Raw genomic sequence first — 19,037 nt, 5'->3', positions numbered from 1 at the left:
AAAGGCATTTGAAAACATTTCACAATGAACATCAGCGCCAAGGTCCCCACTACCGTATGTGACACACAGTACAGTAGGGAGTGTTGAAAGTATAACACACATATGTCGTATGCAAAAAGACATCTGAAAGCAAACGCTTTGTTGCTGAAATGTGCGCGAGTGTCTCCAAGGAAAATCTATAGCAATGATGTAAACTGATGGAAAAGGCTTCTTGTCATGTTGAACGTTGTTCCGATGTTAACAGCTTTTTGTTTTCTACACAAACATCTAGCTACCGTACAGCGTACTGTCTGTACGGTTCCGTGCAAGACCAGCAGTAACGGTTACACTGACTCAGACTTCACGAGAAAGAGAGAAGACAGGTGAGTAGAGACGCACGATGTCTTGGCAGCTCACTCACACACACACACACACACACACACACACACACACGTCTCTGAAGCGAATGAAAGCTGGCAGTCAGGCAGGCAGGAGAGCCAGCTCCTTCTCCTATGATGAGATGTCTGTGTTAAAAATAATGACTCCCCCACCCCCTCTACTTCACCACCACCCCCCCCCCCCCCCCATCCTCCTTCTGACAGTGTTGGAATGTGTTCACCATCCCTATTGGACTATAAGTCCCACCTCACCTCCACACAGACGGGCGCGCGTGCCAGACAGATGGGCGCGCGCACCAGACAGCTCTCAGTCATCAGACAGCTCTCAGTCATAAAAGAAGATTGTCCAGTCACTGTAAATAAGAGAGGGAGGAGAAGAGGTGTGTCCCATCACTTCCCCCAATTGTCTTTTCTCCAGCCAGGGAGGGTTCAGGGGTAGGTGGACCAGCCCTGACCCCAGCCCAGGCCTCTTTCCATGGGGATAGCAGAGCTACAGTTCAGGGCTACAGCTCAGGGCTGCCCAAGGGTTGTCTGGAGGTGGTTGTGATCTTCATGTACTGGGTGAAGATCGCCTCGAAGGCCTCGTCTCGATGGATCATGGCACCAAACACCAGAGGCTGAGGAGACAGAAATCCACAAATCATATTTCATTTATTCAGAAATATGTGAAGGATAATGAAAAGGTAAAATGAGTCTTTATTTCCATACCTTCTGTGTGGAGGGAGTGGCTATGGAGATTCCCATTCCTGACCCAGGTAAGACAGACAGCACTTTGTACTGGGAACAGAGACAAGGTATCAGATAAATCCAATTATGATCCATTCATTTCAAAGAATCTATCAGTTGCTGGAAGATGCAGATCAGGATGTGATATCACAGAAAACATAGAAAGGATACAATAAAAATATTGAATTAGTCGAGTGTGTAGATAGACACCTTCTGGATATCTGTGATGTCCACCAGCTTAATGACCTTATTCTTCTTGGAGGAGACCGATTTGGAACTGGAGCTCTCGAAGCACAGATAACTGGGACACAAAGAGACAGATGGTGAGAGAGAGGAGGAGAGAGAGAAAGATGGAGGCGAGTGAGCACAAATCCTCCACTCTTGAATCTAGCTCCGAGAATCTGCAGCATAATGGCACCATTTCGTGGCATATTGTACACAGCCACATCAGAGAGTAAAGATAGCACACCTAAAAGGATTAGCAGTCCACTAGAGGTGAAAAGCTATTGTTATGAGGGGCTGTCTACCAGTTTAGTCTCCGAGAGAATCCGTACTTGAAGAGACAATCTAGTGTGAGATGAGTTAGGTCTACTTACTTCTCTGTAACATAGAGCATGCCGTTTCGTATGTAGTCCGTTGGCATCTTCCGGTCTCTGTTGATGAGGCAGCACCTCCACCCATTCTCACACACTGTAGACAGACAAACAGAATAACTGTTTATATTGATTTACTTGCACAAGCAGCTGGACAGCTCCCCAAATGTATTTTAACAAAAAGGGGAGAAAAAAAATCCCCCCTAAATATTTTAGGTGCAGTAAGTCCTCTGACCTGGTAGAGGGCGCTCATTCTCTGAGACGTTGAAGATCTCATGAAAGGCTCCCTTCTTGGTGCTATGAATCCTGGCGCTGTCAGCATCCAGGTTTACACCGCACGGGACGGTTGCTAGGCTACCTCTGGCCACCACAGGCTGAATCTAGAGGGGAGGGGGTGTGGGAGGAGGGGGGGACATGGAGACGGAGTAAAATGAAGAGAAGGAGTTGGGGAGTGGGTGGGGAAGGAGGAGGAGGAAGAGGAATAATTTTACTACAGCGCACTACTGTAGCCATCTTCCACTACGGACTCTCGGAGACTAAACTGGTAGACAGCCTCTCACAGAGAGAGAGGAAACAAGATGGAGGCCATTCATCTGTACACAGTAGGAGTATGTGCTCCTCATAACATAGCCTTGCAAACAACTTGTGTCTTATCTAACATCAGCCTCAGGGTGAGGATCTCGTGCAAAGCGCAGAGCAGTCTCCCCCCCCCCCCCCCCCCCCCCCCCAGACACACTCGTATAGACAGACACAGTACATAGTAGTCAGTCATCTCTGTTAGAAATGAAACTAAGTGAGGACATTGTTATTTAAACTTGATTTATTGAATTGTCTGTTCCAAGGGTATCCTCTACCCGTCTGCCCTGAAGTGTGCACTGGTTCACTACCCCTCAATAGCGTATAGATTTACGGTGGAACATTGCCCACCTGTCTTTTGCCTATGCATGCTTACACCCACCAATCCAATGCTTTTAGTGAAGGGTAAATCCCTGAAGGGGGGCGAGCGAGTGCACACGTCAAGCAGAGGGGGAGGAATCAGAAGTCAGTGTACAGTACAGACAGTATGGTATAGTAGTGGATTAGTTAGTGTTTGTAATGCTGGGAGTGAGAGTAGGGAGCGCTGCAGATAAATGGCCATGCCGTTTACAGCTACAGTACAATATACACCCTCATGCTGCAGGCAGGCAGGCAGGCCCCTAGCTATACAGTAGATAGATGGGATTATTTGTAATGTTACATTGAAGTAGAATAAGTCTTAGAATAGCAGTAGAATAAGTCTTAGCTACATAGTTGTGGAATTCAAACACACTAGTTAGCTCTGTTTTTCAAGGGTTACCTGCTAAATGATTTTAATTGAGAAATTGTTCCACTAATTGGAATCACTAGAAAGTTTTACCTTACCTGATTATCTTACCATCGATATGAAGGAATAACAATTTGTGTGTTCTAAAGGTAAACTACGGGGGAAATAAAGGTGCTACTGTAAACTGGACTATAACGTATACTACTATAGTCACGTTGAAGTTGCTATTAACAGTGCTGCTTCGGGGTTGTGTCAGCACACTGAAAACCTGGTTACTACAGAGTATGTCTGGGAAAATGGATTAAAAACAAATGTCACAGATCAATTCATAATTGTTTCGATTAAGACTGGTTCAATTAAAAGAGTTTAACATTATGCCATTATGGCCCACTAAAAAGTGGATATTTACATTGACATTTTTGATCCATTTATTCAAACACTCAGTTAATGTCGGGAGGTTTGTCGTGAACCACACGCACACACACATTTATACATGTTTTAGCTGGTGGCACACACAGGCACTATGTAACGTAAGGGGACAGAGGCACACCAGAGTCCCTACCTTCTCAGACCCAGACAGCTGAGAGAGAGAAACAAAACACAACGTATAGTGACAGTCACTAAAGCAAAGACCATCTAGCACCACTAACATCACTGCCGACTGGCTGAGGAAACAAACCAAGATAAGCCATCGCAAACACTCAACACACAGTCTCGCGGGCACATACAGACAGACACACACACACACACACACACACACACACACACACACACACACACACACACACGACAAAGCATGACATTCAGGTGGCAGTGTCGAGGTAAATTAGGTTGGTTTGAAGGGCTCAATATAAAAAAGGGGTTAAGGCTCATCATGAGATCAAATAATTACAATGTTGGTCTGACAGTAGTTACAGTTGTTATTTTGAAACAAAAATCTATGCTTCAGTTGTAGTAGATACTTCTGTAATGTGGTTATGGTTTAGTTATTTAGCATTTGGATAAGTGTTAGTGTTAGGGAAGTTTGGGTCGGATAAACAATTGGTTCCTTTCTCTAAGGGGAGAGTTATTTGTGCGTCCCCAGAGTAAGTTGTCAGATGACAGTAAATTTGGTCAGATGACAACGTGTGTTATTGTATACTGTACATGTTGCGCGCGCGTGTGGATATGTACATGTGCATCTGTGTGCGCATTCATAAGTGCGTGTCCTCACCCGTCGAGACATTGTCGCGTTGGTCCTCTCCTTCAGCTGTGGATCAGTTGGCAGGTTGTTCCAGTCGATGTGAGGCGTGTCATATTTGTCCCTCAGCTTGGGACAGCTCTTAAACAAGAAGTCTATGATGAAGAACTTGATCCCTGCATACAGCCCTGAGAGAAAAAAGAAAAGACTTTAAAAAAGCCAATTCTCTTCAGATTAAAAAAAATGAAGTTGAGACAGTAATGTTGCTAAGTACAATGGATTGTACAAAAAAATGTTGGTATACTTTATTGTTTACACGTTTTATGTATTTCATAAAAACGTGCGTCTGCTGTAAACTGTGCGTGTACTCACCAATCATGAAGCCCACGAGTTTATAGGGCAGTATGCAGGAGGAGAGAAAGGTAACCCACAGGCTGATGTAGAGCTTCTGAGTGATCTCAGGCTGCACCCACATGAATAGGCTGCGCACACACACACACAGGGCGAAAGAAAAACCGTTTTGATTAACTATTCAGACCAACATCAAAGGGAAAGAGCATAGAATAGTAAGACAGTGAAACAGCCATTTCTTACTTACTTCTTTATTTTCTCCAAAACATCCGCCATCTTACCAAAAAGGTTCTGTGAAAAAAGCCCAACAAAATGACTTTCCCAAAACACATAATGTCTTAATGTGGTGTGTGCGTACGTGCGTATTTATGCGTGCTTGTGTATGTGTGTGCTGGCTACTACTGTACCTGTGCTTTTTGTGCAACATCAAGCACTAACTGGAACTTTTCAGACACAGTCAAATCATCCTTTGACGGTTCCTACACGAAACAAATCCAAACAAATCAGCTCATTCCATAGGCAGGAAATACGACAGGCCACTTCCTGTGAGATCAGGAAGCTAAGAGGAAGTCATGTGAAATGGGAGGTGTCTTACTATAGGATCCGTAATATCCGGCACAATGCTCCACTGAATCCTCCAACCTCTGAAAAGGAGAAAAGGGACGATATTAAAATAAATGTAAAGATGTCAAAAGCAGGGATGGGCAATTGGCAGCCCGCACCTGTGGATCAATTTCAAATGATCTTACTTTTTTTTTTATTTTGAACTCAGTCGGGGTCTCAACTTACTGTTGAGAGTTAAAATAATAGAACACGCACATTTTGGTTGTGCATAAGCAGTTTCTCTTATGTCAGTCACTGACTGTCACGCAATTAGCCCATGTCAGCTAATATTTTTTAGATTGGTAAGTTAGTCTAGCGGCCAGCTATCTACCCTTGTAGTAATCACGATCAAATTACAAAGAAACCACTACTAAAGGACACCAATCAGAAGAAGAGACTTGCTTGGGCCAAGAAACACGAGCACCGGACATTATACCGGTGAAAATGTAGATACGTGGTGTGGGTGAACGGATGATCTCTGCATGTGTATTTCCCACCGTAAGTATGGAGGAGGAGGTGTGATGTGTGTGGGGGTGCTTTGCTGGTGACTGATTTATTTAGAATTAAAGGCACACTTAACCAGCATGGCTAATACAGCATTCTGCAGCGATACGCCATCCCATCTGGTTTGGGCTTAGTGGGACTATCATTATTTTCTTTTCAACAGGACAATGACCCAACACACCTCCAGGCTGTTTAAGGTCTATTTCACCTAGAGGGAGAGTGATGGAGTGCTGCATCAGATGACCTGGCCTCCACAATCCCCCGACCTCAACCAAAATGAGATGGTTTGGGTTGGACCGCAGAGTGAAGGAAAAGCAGCCAACAAGTGCTCAGCACATGTGGCAACTCCTTCAAGACTGTTGGAAAAGCTTTCCAGGTGAAGCTTGTTGAGAGAATGCCAAGAGTGTGCAAAGCTGTCAAGGCAAATGGTGGCTATTTGAAGAATCTCAAATATAAAATATATTTTGATTTGTTTAACACTTTTTTTGCTGATGTCAACATTGAACTGAGTGCACCATGGTGGCAGTAGGGTTATGGTATGGGCAGGCATAAGCTAACGACAACGAATACAATTGCATTTTATCGATGGCATTATGAATGCAAAAAGATACCGTGACGAGATCCTGAGGCCCATTGTCGTGCCATTCAACCGCCACCATCACCTCATGTTTCAGCAAGATAATGCACAGCCCCATGTTGCATCTGTACACAATCCCTGGAAGCTGAAAATGTCCCCGTTCTTTCATGGCCTGCATACTCAGACATGTTACCCATTGAGCATGTTTGGGATGCTCTGGATCGACGTATAAGTTCCCGACAATATCCAGCAACTTCGCACAGCCATTGAAGAGGAGTGGGACAACATTGCAGAATCGTCAGTCTTATCAACTCTATGCAAAGGAGCTGTATCACCCACAATGAGGCAAACGGTGATCACACCAGATACTGACTGGTTTTCAGATCCACGCCCCTACTTTTCTTTTTAAAAAGGTATCTCTGACCAACAGAGGCATATCTGCATTTCCAGTCATGTGAAATCCATAGATAAGGGCTTAATGTATTTACATTGACCGATTTCCTTAGATCAACTAATGCCGTAAAATCTTTGAAATTGACGCATGTTGCGTTTATATTTCTGTTGGAAATAAACACAACATTGGCAATCCCGCTCACCGTTCCATGTCCTTTCCTACAGCTCCGCTAAAAACCACGAATAAGCTCCATTCATTTAAAATCCCAATTTAACCATAACCCATTTCTTTTTGTGACTACCTGGACCTACCAATTGGTTTTTAAGTATTGAAACCAAACCATATGGATTTGAATGAAAAGTATTTGAATAAACATGAAAAAGGTGAATGGAAGAAGCAAACCATTTCAAATGGGCTACATGTCACATTAAACAATATATAAACACTAAATAGGCCAGGAGCCAGACAGGGAGACTAAGGAAGGAAATATAACTAGGTAGGCTATATTATTTCAAGGCTATAGACTACAAAGAAATACATTGTGAAGCATTTGTGACTGCTAAACAATAGCCTGGTAGCGCTCAGCATTAAATCATTAGTCTATAAATTGTGACATACTAAAGTATTCAATTCAATTTAAACAAAAAAAAGTGCCTTTGAATTCATTTTTAGAAATACGAGTTTGGCCAGTCTGGGGCTTCAGGCTCATGTGATGGTACCTGGAGAGCCGAACATCCTCTCCTCCCTTGAAGAGCGACTGGGGATGATAAAAACCCTTTTGGTGACTCTTGTCAGGCTGTGCAGAGATGCAGAGTTGTTTTTTTAACTTTTCTATTTGTAGGTCTAAAGGTTTTTAGGCTAAATAACCCAATCAAAACAGAAAGCTCCTTGAACGTGGGAATATGCCAGGCCTAATGGGCCAAAATCAATTATGGCCTATTGTATAGATAATAGGACAAAAATTAACGAAATGTTTAAGAGATTTCGATTTGTTATAAATACTTTGCTACATTGACAGACTTAGTTATATATCCACCTTAGTTGTGGACATCACCACACTCTCTCTCTTGCTCCTCATCTTTATAAGTCACCTTGATTTAGCACCTGCGTGTTTTATCAGTTTCTTCATGAAAATATTTAGTGAACTCCATGACAGTAGCTAAAGTAAGTGGCTCTAGCAGCACACAAGTAGACTACAGATGCATGCTGGGCCGGGCATGCCCTGAGCTCGTGAAGTGAGCGCTACTGGAGAGAAATTGGAGCGGATGAGAAGTCCGACGCTCCAGCCTTTGGGAATTTCGCTCCAGCTCTAGCTCCACTCGCATGCTCTGGTTCAGTATAGTTGCATCACTCAGCGTCATCAATAAATGACAATGTTATTATCAGTGTGTGTGTGTGTGTGTGTGCGCTGTATGCATGTCTTACTTAGCAATGAGGTAATTCAAGGAGAGCCTCAGGATGGCCAAGAAGAGGAACATGGGGATGGCCCAGCCATGCCACGCAGCATTCATGTAGATCTGAGACAGGAGGAAATACAAATGACATCATCATTTCATCCAGCACTTAGCCTACATCCTATTTCTCACAATCACTAGATGTAATATACAAGTCTTCCAAATGACAAGCACTACTGAATATAGAGGGAGATTTGGGACATCGAATGAGAGGAAGTTGAAGAGACGAACAGAAGTGACATTTGGTCGATGTCCATCTCTATGGAATAGCATGTGTCAAAGTCGAGTGATACTGTTTCCAGTAGTCAAACTCATACAGTTACAGATTAGGTTTCCTTACCCTGTAAGCAGTCTATGGACATGGTGGACAGCAATCCATGCTTTGGTTTTGTTTACCTGGCCCCATTTCCAAATGCTAACTTTTTATATTTGTGGCACAACTCCAATAAGTCAATGGTAGCAATCATCCTAAAGTTACTCAAATGAATTGTGTAGCACAATGACGTTACTTTTAGATGATTTGGACATGACTCGCATACCTCTTTAAAAAGACAGACAGGAGCAGTTGTACTCACTATGAAGGAAATAGCTGAGGTGTACACTGAGTGCCAGTTGGATAAGGCGGAGAGGTTCCTCATGAAGTTAGTGACAGGTCTGGCTCCTCGCTCTGGAAAAAAACACAAATCAACTTGTCACATTACAATATCTGACAGCAGTAGCTCAACGGCAGAAGGTATGACTGTTCTGAGTGGGAATTAATCCAGAAATACTCACTGAGGCGCCTCATGTTCTCTGTTAGCCTGGAGAGAGGGACACACAAACGGTAGATGTTACAACAGGAATTTTTGCATGCATTTTACACAGCCACCACACAGTGGGGGGGGAACACAATCCTCAAACATCTACTGAAAGAGCGAAATGTTCCTGCGGAGGTGGCAACACCTCAACCCACTGATCATTCTGTTTATGAGTCACACAGAGGCAAGGAGGAGAGGAAAGAATGAAGAACTCAATCTATTTCTCTCGGTTCTCGCCACAAGGTCAGCTACAATGCAGCACATTCTTTATTCCTAGAGCTTTCTACCTGTGCTGCCAACTTTTATCCAATCCGTGTGCACTTCAAACTGTGTACGTATGTGTGTTTACAGTACTCTCCTGCCTAAGGTCACAGCGGCCCATGACCTGAAGGATGAGTAACCCCTATACAATCTGACCTATGCTGAGCAGCAAAATGAGCCAGGTCCTAGACTGAACCCAGACAGCTTAAAGTGGAGCATGACGTACGAGTTGCATCTAGACACTGATCTAAGATCAGTGTGGAGTTCACCCCCCTAATGGTTAAGGTTAGAATTGGGGGATAGTAAAGCTGATCCTAAATCAGGGCAATGTCTATAGCCTCAGTCAATGGCTGCAGAGAGTGGTAGTGTGGTCAAGCCACCACCAGAGGGCACAGACACTGTATTTCGTAATGTGCAACATATAGAGAAGGTCCAGAGGGCTCCTGTCTGTATAGAATTCACATCACTACTGTTAAGGTTAGGGTGAAAGACTACCGTTTCTGTGAGTGGTAGCGTACTGGCCATGTGGGGTGCAACAAATTCACCGTGTTCAGATATTGACTACTACAACACAGCCTCTCAATGTGACTGCTGTTTTCACCACCTAGTTCAGTACTCACCTTTTAGTACATAGAAATACGTTTACAAGAACAGACATTCCAATTTAAACCAATAATCCATGATGGGGTGGACCCATTTATTCTATTTCGAGAATTTACACAACCCATCGTATGAATACAATAAAGCACCTTTTAGCGCTTAGTGGTTCCTCAGCCTCCACAGTGTTCTCCTCCGGGACGAAGCGGAAGTCTTCTATGTAGACCCCCACCCTGTCATAGAGCCACCTCCACGCCCGCAAGTACAGGGTCTCCCCCTGCGGCGGCTTCTCTTTGTCTGGAGGGGCAGAGTTGAAGGTGATTTTCTCATTAGGCTTCTGTATTTGTTAGTGGGCGTTTCATGTTACTGTACACGTCAAAGAGGACTCATGTTTGTTCTTTTGTCTTGTTACTGAATATAAATAAATATACATTCAAAAGACAAGAAAGAGGGAGAGCGAGGACAAGACAGACACAGGAAGAGAGGTTACAGGCAGCGCAGGCTTATAATTAGTACAATGAAGTTGCCTCCCTGTCGGTTTGGAATTTCGGTGCCCAAAGGCAACTTCTAACTACCTGAAGCGGTTTATTAAATGAAGACAGGTAGAGAAGGAGATACAAGTCTGTATATCTCCCTGTTAAGACGCTGGTTTAATTTAGAGTTAATACCAAAGACCCATTAACCTAAATTACACACTGAGCTCCTTGTGTGTCTCTTACAGAAACACAAATTCATGTACGCGCACATACACACATTCTACATTTGGCGAGGCTGCTCTAACTAACACCGTGAGCCTGTTTGGCCTAGATTAAACCTAGCCCATTTCCTACAATAAAACCCTCGCCGGTGTCACCAGCACCTGAAGCTACTAGACAAACTGCTTCCGGAACCCTAAAAGAATCAAAATTTTTGCTTTTACAAAAGATACTTCTACAGTTCAAACTGTTCCGTCCCACGCACACAAACAGTGTCTTTCTTCCAGCCTGCTGGCAGATAGGCTGCCTGCCAGTAATCTATGCTCCACACACACTAAAATATATCTGGTAAAGATGCTGTTCAGCACCCAGAATGTGTTCTGCACTAAACACTGCTATTAAAGCTGCCTGTCCTTACGGTTGGGTTAGAGTTTTAAAATGAATGGGGAAACAGATCCTTTTTAAAGAAATTGTTTTGATACGAGAACACACACACACACACACCTCTAACTTTGATGAAAAACAGGTATTCTTCACATTGTCTCAAGTGATTCAAGATCCTTTGTGAGTGTGTTTGTCAATATGTGAAATCCCCCATGGAGAAAATATCCCCCCCCCACACACACACACACACACACATACAGGGTTACTACAGTCTTCCCACAGTCCCTATAGAGTCAGAGGAAATGTCGGGCTCCTGTTCTTTTCCCGTCAGGTCTACAGCCCACCGGGCTATCACTGGCTTCAACCGGACTCCTGAATGCCTTCCCACAGTCTCTGGCTGCCCTGTAGTCCTACAAACCCTTTTATTTCACTGATCTATGGGAGTTACTGCTGTTTCTGACAAAGGTTTCTTCTGACCCGAGGCTCGTTAAATACTGAAACTGGCATCTTATTTAAGATCTTTACAGATCTGGGATTGGTGTGAGCAGTATCAATCTGGTCTCTTCAATTCCATAAACAGTACAGGTAGGGGCGGTTTTTAGGGTAAACTATCCGCAGTCATAGGTGTTAAACCATAGTCCACTTTCTGCCTTGCTTACCTGTGTCTTTGCCATTGGCAGCAGGCGTTGGAGACGGGGGTTTACGGGCAAGCTGTGGCGGCGAGTCTTCCAACCTGGTAGATAGAAGTATAGGAAAAAAGCAGAGGAGAAAGAGAAAAAGAGTGAGTCTTTGCAACACTATGTAAACAAACATTCAAGTATAACCTTCATGGGCTTTATGCCCCCTATAATTTTGGTTATTTGATGTATAATGTATCTTCATGTCCCTCTATGCCCTTGTGGATTTTACTGTAAGGCCTAGGAGACATTCCACGTGGTGAAAGGTCCTTTTGGCAAGAGGTAAAATGCCACTGAAATCCATTCTGAATGGACTGGGTGAACACGACGCTTTACTTAAAGGAAAATTCAACCCAAAAACAAAATCTTTTGGTATTTGTTATATAGTCCCAACATGTTTTGCATGTCACCAATCTAGTTTTCAAGCTATTTATACCCGCTGCAGCCCAGGTTGATCCACCCCACTGAAGGACAACTCACTGGGGTAGGCAGGGTTGCAGCACTGAAGGCAGCACACACACACACACACACACACACACCTTTGTTTTTTTTTTATTTAACCAGGTAGGCCAGCAGAGAACAAGTCCTCATTTACAACTGCGTCCTGGCCAAGATAAAAAAAAGCAGTGCGACAAAAACAACACAGAAGATACAGACCGAGAGACACACCGAGAGACAGACACACAGACAGAGAGGGACGTGACTATCTCTAAGTGAGCAACACTAAGAGAATGAGATGACACACATTGTTCCCCTCGCTCTCTCCATCACCGACCTGGATTTTAGCACCTCGTTCATCCTCAGTTCGAGGTCGAGCCTCTTCCCTCGCTCTCTCTCCAGCTCTTCCTTTATCTTCTCCAAGTTTGTTTCCTCTCGTAGCTTCCTCAACTCCTCTTCTGAAAAACAACACATTAATGACTGGTATCATCATGATGATAATGATGACGAAGATGATTATCACCACATTTGTTTAGCCCCGTTGTTAATCCACATACAGACAGACAAATAGATTCCAGAATACAATTTCCATTTCTTCAAAATCTGGTCTTTTTTAAAAGAAAATGCAAAACCTTTGAAATGATCTGGAACATATTGTCACATCTTTACAAGGGGCCGTCTCAGAATAACACTGTTATTCTGGTAGCTTCTGAGCTGTGATTAAATTTCAACCTCTGCAGACTGCAGTACAGAATGATAATCATGGGATGAGATTGTGATCCTCTTACATTGTCCCACTTGGCTCCTTTCACTGCTTTGCTATGTATCCTGAGCCGAGCCACTGCGATGCTAAGAGGCTGGTCACTAGTCACAATACAGAGCTGACAGACGAGAGAACACTCCGGTAATTGTTTCACTAATGCAACGTTTCTTTCTCGTTTCCACTTTTCCTTCTGGCTTCCTCTTCCAGTCTCTCCGATCCTCTTCTTTCTTACTGACCTCTTTCCCTCCCTCCCTTCCCTGTCTCTCTCTCTCCTCGCCTGGCTGACTGCAGTAGTGTCAGGTGTCATCAGGTGACTGGGCAGACCATGCCGGAGCTCAGCCCCATGCCGGAGCTCAGCCCTGTGTTCCTGCTCACCTTTTGTCCCTGCGCACACAACCAGAGTCTCATGAATACTGGAAGAGAGAGGGCAGCTCCTCTCACAAAGACTGGAGGCACATGGTTGATGAACATGGCACATTAACGGATACACAAAGTGACGCCAGATTAAAATCTTTGCAAAGTGACTGCAACACACACACAGCAAAAAAAGAAAAACGCCCTCTCACTGTCAACTACATTCCTTTTCAGTAAACGTAACGTGTAAATATTTGTATGAACATAAGATTCAACAACAGACATAAACTGAACAAGTTCCACAGACATTATTCAACTTCTGTTAGTCACGTGTCCCTGAACAAAGGGGGGGGGTCAAAATCAAAAGTAACAGTCAATGCAGCTGGTGGCCACACCAGATACTAAGTACTGAAGTGCATCTCCTCCTCATGGACTGCACCAGATTTGCCAATTCTTGCTGTGAGATGTTTCCCCACTCTTCCACCAAGGCACCTGCAAGTTCCCTGACATTTATGGTGGGGGAAACGGCCCTAGCCCTCACCCTTCGATCCAACAGGTCCCAGACGTGCTCAATGGGATTGAAATCCAGGCTCTTTGCCGGCCATGGCAGAACACTAACATTCCTGTCATGAAGGAAATCATGCCCAGAATGAGCAGTATGGCTGGTGGCATTGTCATACTGGAGGGTCATGTCAGGATGAGCCTGCAGGAAGGGTACCACGAGGGAGAAGGTGTTCCCTATAACGCACAGCGTTGAGATTACCTGCAATGACAACAAGCTCAGTCCGATGATGCTGTGACACACCTCCCCAGACAATGACAGACCCTCCACCTCCAAATCGATCCCGCTCCAGAGTACAGGCCTCGGTGTAACGCTCATTCCTTAGACAATAAACACAAAACCGAGCATCACCCCTGGTGAGACAAAACCGCGACCCGTCAGTGAAGGGCACTTTCTGCCAGTCTTGTCTGGTCCAGCAACGGTGGGTTTGTGCCCATAGGCGACGCTGTTGCCGGTGATGTCTGGTGAGGACCTGCCTTACAACAGGCCTACAAGCCCTCAGTCCAGCCTCTCTCAGCCTATTGCAGACAGTCTGAACACTGATGGAGGGATTATGCATTCCTGGTGTAACTCAAGCAGTTGTTGCCATCCTGTACCTGTCCCGCAGGTGTGATGTTCGGATCCTGTGCTGGTGCTACACGTGGTCTGCAAATGTGAGGACAATCAGCTGTCCGTCCCGTCTCCCTGTAGCGCTGTCTTAGGTTACATAATTGGTGAAATAAAATCCACCTGTATGCAATCTAAGTGTCACATGATCTCAGTATATATATACACACACACGCAACAAAGAGACCAAAGATAACCCTGAAGGAGCTGCAAAGCTCCACAGCAGAGATTGGAGTATCTGTCCATAGGACCACTTTAAGCCTACACTCCAGAGCTGGGCTTTACGGAAGAGTGGCCAGAAAAAAGCCATTGCTTAAAGAAAGAAATAAGCAAACACATTTGGTGTTTGCCAAAAGGCACGTGAGAGACTCCCCAAAAATATGGAAGGAGGTACTCTGGGTCAGATGAGACTAAAATTTAGCATTTTGGCCATCAAGGAAAACGCTACGTCTGGCGCAAACCCAACACTTATCATCCCGAGAACACCATCCACACACGGTGGTGGCAGCATCATGCTGTGGGGATGGTTTTCATTGGCAGGAACTGGGAAACTGGTCAGAATTGAAGGAATGATGGATGGCGCTAAATACAGGGAAATTCTTAAGGGAAACCTGTTTCAGTCTTCCAGAGATTTTGGGACGGAGGTTCACCATCCAGCAGGACAATGACCCTAAGCATACTGCTAAAGCAACACTCGAGTGGTTTAAGGGGAACCATTTAAATGTCTTGGAATGGCCTAGTCAAGGCCCAAACCTCAATCCAATTGAGAATCTGTGATATGACTTAATTGCTGTACACCAGCGGAACCCATCCAACTTGAAGGAGCTGGAGCAGTTTTGCCTTGAAGAATGAGCAAAAATCCCAGTGGCAAGATGTGCCAAGCTTATAGAGACATACCCCAAGAGACTTGCAGCTGTTATTGCTGCAAAAGGTGGCTCTACAAAGTTGACTTTGGGGGGGTGAATAGTTATGACCGCTCAAGTTCTGTTTTTTTGTCTTATTTCTGGTTTGTTTCACAAAAAATATTTAGCATCTTCAAAGTGGTAAGCATGTAGTTTAAAATCAAATGATACAAAAGTCAATTTTAATTCCAGGTTGTAAGGCAACAAAATAGGAAAAATTCCAAGGGTGGTGAATACTTTCACAAGCCACTGTATATAGGATACAACCATAAAGGAACATATTATATATGTAGTAACCAAAAGTGTTAAACAAATCAAAAAATTTTATATTTGAGATTCTTCAAAGTAGCCACCGTTTGCTTTGCTGACAGCTTTGCACACCCTAGGCACTCTCAACCAGCTTCACCTGGAAGGCTTTTCCAACAGTCTTGAAGGAGTTCCCACATACGCTGAGCACTTGTTGGCAGCTTTGAATTCACTCTGCAGTCCAACTCATCCCAAACCATCTCAATTGGGTTGAGGTCTGGTGATTGTGGAGGCCAGGTCATCTGATGCAGCACTCCATCACTCTCCCTCTTTGTCAAATAGCCCTTACACAGCCTGGAGGTGTGTTTTGGGTCATTGTCCTGTTGAAAAACAAATGATAGTGGGACTAAGCGCAAACTAGATGGGATGGTGTATTACTACAGAATGCTGGTTAAGTGTGGTTTGAGTTATAAATAAAATCAGTGTCACCAGCAAAACACCGCCACACCTCCTCCACAGTGGGAACCACACCTACTTTGCGTCTCCCAAAGTCACAGCAGTTGGATCCTCAAAAAAATGAAAAATAATAATAATAAATAAAAAATAAAAAAATAAAGTAAATTTTTTTAATAAAAAAAATTATATATAAAAAATTAAATGAAAAAATAAAATCGCAAATTTGGACATTTCTCCTGTTTCTTGGACCAAGCAGGTCTTCTTATTGGTGTCCTTTAGTGATTCACAGTCTCCTCTGAACAGTTGATGTTGAGATCTGTCTGGTACTTGAACTCTGAAGCATTCATTTGGGCTACAATTTCCTAGGCTGGTAACATCTGCAGCAGAAGTAACTCTGGGTCTTCCTTTCCTTAGGCGGTCCTCATGAAAGCCAGTTTCATCACAGCGCCTGGTTTTCGCGTCTGCACTTGAAGAATTTATTAAAGTTCTTGAAATGTTCCGTATTGACCTTCATGTCTTAAAGTCACAATGGGACTGTCGTTTCTTTTTGCTTATTTGAGCTGTTCTTGCCATAATATGGGCTTGGTCTTTTACCAAATAAGGCTATCTTCTGTATACCCCCCACCACACCTTGTCACAACAACTGATTGTCTCAAACGCATTAAGAAGGAAAGAAATTCCACCAATTAACTTTTAGCAAGGCACAACTGTTAATTGAAATGCATTCCAGGTGACTACCTAATGAAGCTGGTTGAGAGAATGCCAAGTGTGCAAAGCTGTCAAGGCAGCTACTTTAAATCTAAATATTTTATATGAGATTCTTCATTTATTTTTTGACACTGTGGTTACTACATAAGTGTTATTTCATAGTTTTGATGTCTTCACTATTATTCTACAACGTAGAAGCCACAATCAATTTGAAATATTAAAGCCAATCCAACCCACCCCAAAATAAATAGGGAAAAAAAAAGACTGGAGCAGAGGACAAGCTGAGTTGAGTTCTACTGTTTTCAACTGAGTTAGTTGAAAACAATAGAAGCCAAACTCTGGTCAGGAACAACAAAGCTAAGTGAGGAGATCCACCGCCCTTATACAATGGTAAGGAATGGTAAGGTAAACACTGCCATACTGTAGATCAGTGCTGAGGTGACAGTTGTCAAATGTATTATCAGTGATAAAAATAGGTGTTAAACGCTGATCGCCGTTCACAGTGAGTGAAGTAAAGCGCCTATATAGCTTATGAAAAAAAAAAAAAAAAAAAAGTGTTAACAGCGTTTACCCTTCAATACACCACTGTGTTGTTGTGCATAGGATCACCGCTCTATGGGAATTTCAATTACAGTAAATGAACACAGCTCAACAGCCTGTGGAACTAACATCCATTATAAATGACTACCCACACCATATCACAACACTCGTCTCCATACGACTACTAGGGTATAATGTCCTGTCACACACACCAGTCATAACTCAGTGGTTGACCTAATGCTATAAGCTACATAGAAATTATTGCACGCACACGTGTCCATATAGATATTAGTGTTACTTTACCCCACAGCCTTCGATCAGTCTTTCTCCTAAACATTAATAGTGCTGTTCCAAAGAAAACGCGCTGCTACTAACGTACCATCTTATTCCGAGTCGACTATGTACTGAAGCAACCTTACACAGCAACCCTGCTACAGTGTGATTAGACAGACTTGTCACCAGGATCACTCTGACTCCAAAGCAGCACTGACACTAGGGGTCAAAATCAAAACAGAGAAGGACAAAAGAGGGTGAGAGGAAAAAAAACAGATCAATAGATTTCTGTCCACCCGGTGAGTTCATGTTGAGAGAAGAGAAAGGGGGGGGGGGGGGGGGGGGGGGGGGGGTGTTGACAGAAAGAGGTTGAGAGGGCGAAAGAGACTACTCCCCCCTGTAGGGCTACATGTATAATTCACAGACTGTTTCCTCTACCACCATCTCCCTAATTATCTAACATAGGAGATTTATACTACAGCAGTGTCCCACTCTTCTCTCTCCATCGCTCTCATTTCTACCTGTTAACCCTCATGAAATATGCATCAGTCCCCCATGCTACCCCCTACCTGCTAGCACAGCCACAAGCAGAGTATTGAAGTTCCCTCTCTGAGCTGGAGGATACGAAACATAGAAATCATTCAATTTCTAGGATATAGAATCCAGACTACAGATGAGCGGTGTCTCTTCCTCCCATCCCCATACAGTCCCCGCCCTCCCTCCCGTTACCCCTCTTCCTCCCTCCTTGTACAGATCTCTTACTCCCCTTTCTCTGTCCCTCAATCCAGTTAATGATGGCCTCCAGGCAGGTAGAACGGAATAGCTCATTGTGTTCTGTCAGTGTTGGAATAAAAGTACCCGTCTGGGTGGAAGCTCATATGTGTTGTAGCAAAAAACGGCAAGCCTCGTCATCCTACAGATACCATCTGGTATGAATGAACACAGAAGAGTTGGCTGAAGCACTGACAGAATGGCCCACCTGTCTATAGCTCTACTGCATACTCCAGGGGAGTATCTGAATGGTGGCTTGCCAGTCAGTGAGTGAATAAGTGGCTCTCTAAAACAAGCCCACTTACTTAGTAGCTACTACAACTCCGCTTCAATTCGGCTCATCATACAAGTTACTACAGTACTTTAACAATGGAAGTTTGCTTTATTTTACCTCTACCCCAGTTTGTATGTGTAATCATGATCATAAACGTGTATTTATGTAAACGTCTGTGTGTGTGCTATAGGGTAAAGTTTGTGTCAGCCCTGCTAGTTTAGCGTGGCATGGCTCAAAACACTCACATTAGCGACCCTTTGATTTAGCAGTGCAACAAATTTTCAATTGGTTGCTAGGGTGCCACTGAAGAAAACAATATGCAGCAAGTTGTTGGTTCACAATTTGCTTTGTTTTTAAATTGTCAAGATTTATTCAAATACAGCAATGAGTATGCGTACCATGTACGCAAAAAGTTGGGTCCGAAGTCTTGGTTGAGTCTTTGCCATGCGCAATTCGGTCATTATGATCTGTTTGAATGAACATTTGTAAAGGGTTTCCCAAAAACCCTTCCTAATTAAATGTTGACTGCAAAGTAGGCCTACCTGGCAAAATGATATCGTGATTTGTATCCATCGCGTGGCATTTGTTTAGCAAGCTCTGCCCTCACGTATAGCCTACACTGTACAGGACAAAAACAGCTAGCCAAACAACGGACTCTTGCTAAGACGCGC

At 43.8% G+C, this 19,037-nt stretch overlaps 1 protein-coding gene across 4 annotated transcripts in view; it reads right to left on the bottom strand.

Annotated features, from left to right (window-relative positions):
• Positions 1 to 567: 567 nt before the first annotated feature.
• The window catches only part of gramd4a (GRAM domain containing 4a), a 59,878-nt gene continuing 41,408 nt past the window's right edge, over positions 568 to 19,037 (bottom strand). For 3 of the 4 annotated variants that reach the window (XM_029742140.1, XM_029742142.1, XM_029742143.1), the window contains 17 exons: positions 12,249 to 12,369; positions 11,456 to 11,529; positions 9,870 to 10,014; positions 8,837 to 8,862; positions 8,638 to 8,729; positions 8,034 to 8,125; positions 5,126 to 5,174; positions 4,938 to 5,009; positions 4,778 to 4,821; positions 4,552 to 4,661; positions 4,213 to 4,367; positions 3,562 to 3,579; positions 1,932 to 2,076; positions 1,700 to 1,793; positions 1,314 to 1,404; positions 1,086 to 1,154; positions 568 to 994 (listed from right to left, as the gene is read on the bottom strand). In XM_029742140.1, the coding sequence (XP_029598000.1) occupies positions 881 to 994; positions 1,086 to 1,154; positions 1,314 to 1,404; positions 1,700 to 1,793; positions 1,932 to 2,076; positions 3,562 to 3,579; positions 4,213 to 4,367; positions 4,552 to 4,661; positions 4,778 to 4,821; positions 4,938 to 5,009; positions 5,126 to 5,174; positions 8,034 to 8,125; positions 8,638 to 8,729; positions 8,837 to 8,862; positions 9,870 to 10,014; positions 11,456 to 11,529; positions 12,249 to 12,369 (1,511 nt within the window). In that variant the 3' untranslated portion in view covers positions 568 to 880. The remainder of the gene's footprint in view (positions 995 to 1,085; positions 1,155 to 1,313; positions 1,405 to 1,699; positions 1,794 to 1,931; positions 2,077 to 3,561; positions 3,580 to 4,212; positions 4,368 to 4,551; positions 4,662 to 4,777; positions 4,822 to 4,937; positions 5,010 to 5,125; positions 5,175 to 8,033; positions 8,126 to 8,637; positions 8,730 to 8,836; positions 8,863 to 9,869; positions 10,015 to 11,455; positions 11,530 to 12,248; positions 12,370 to 19,037) is intronic. The other variant, XM_029742141.1, reaches the window with a different exon arrangement.

This window comes from Salmo trutta, chromosome 40 (genome assembly GCF_901001165.1).
Source record: "Salmo trutta chromosome 40, fSalTru1.1, whole genome shotgun sequence".
Taxonomy (NCBI): Eukaryota; Metazoa; Chordata; class Actinopteri; order Salmoniformes; family Salmonidae; genus Salmo; species Salmo trutta.
This window is presented reverse-complemented; position numbering and strand designations above follow the sequence as displayed.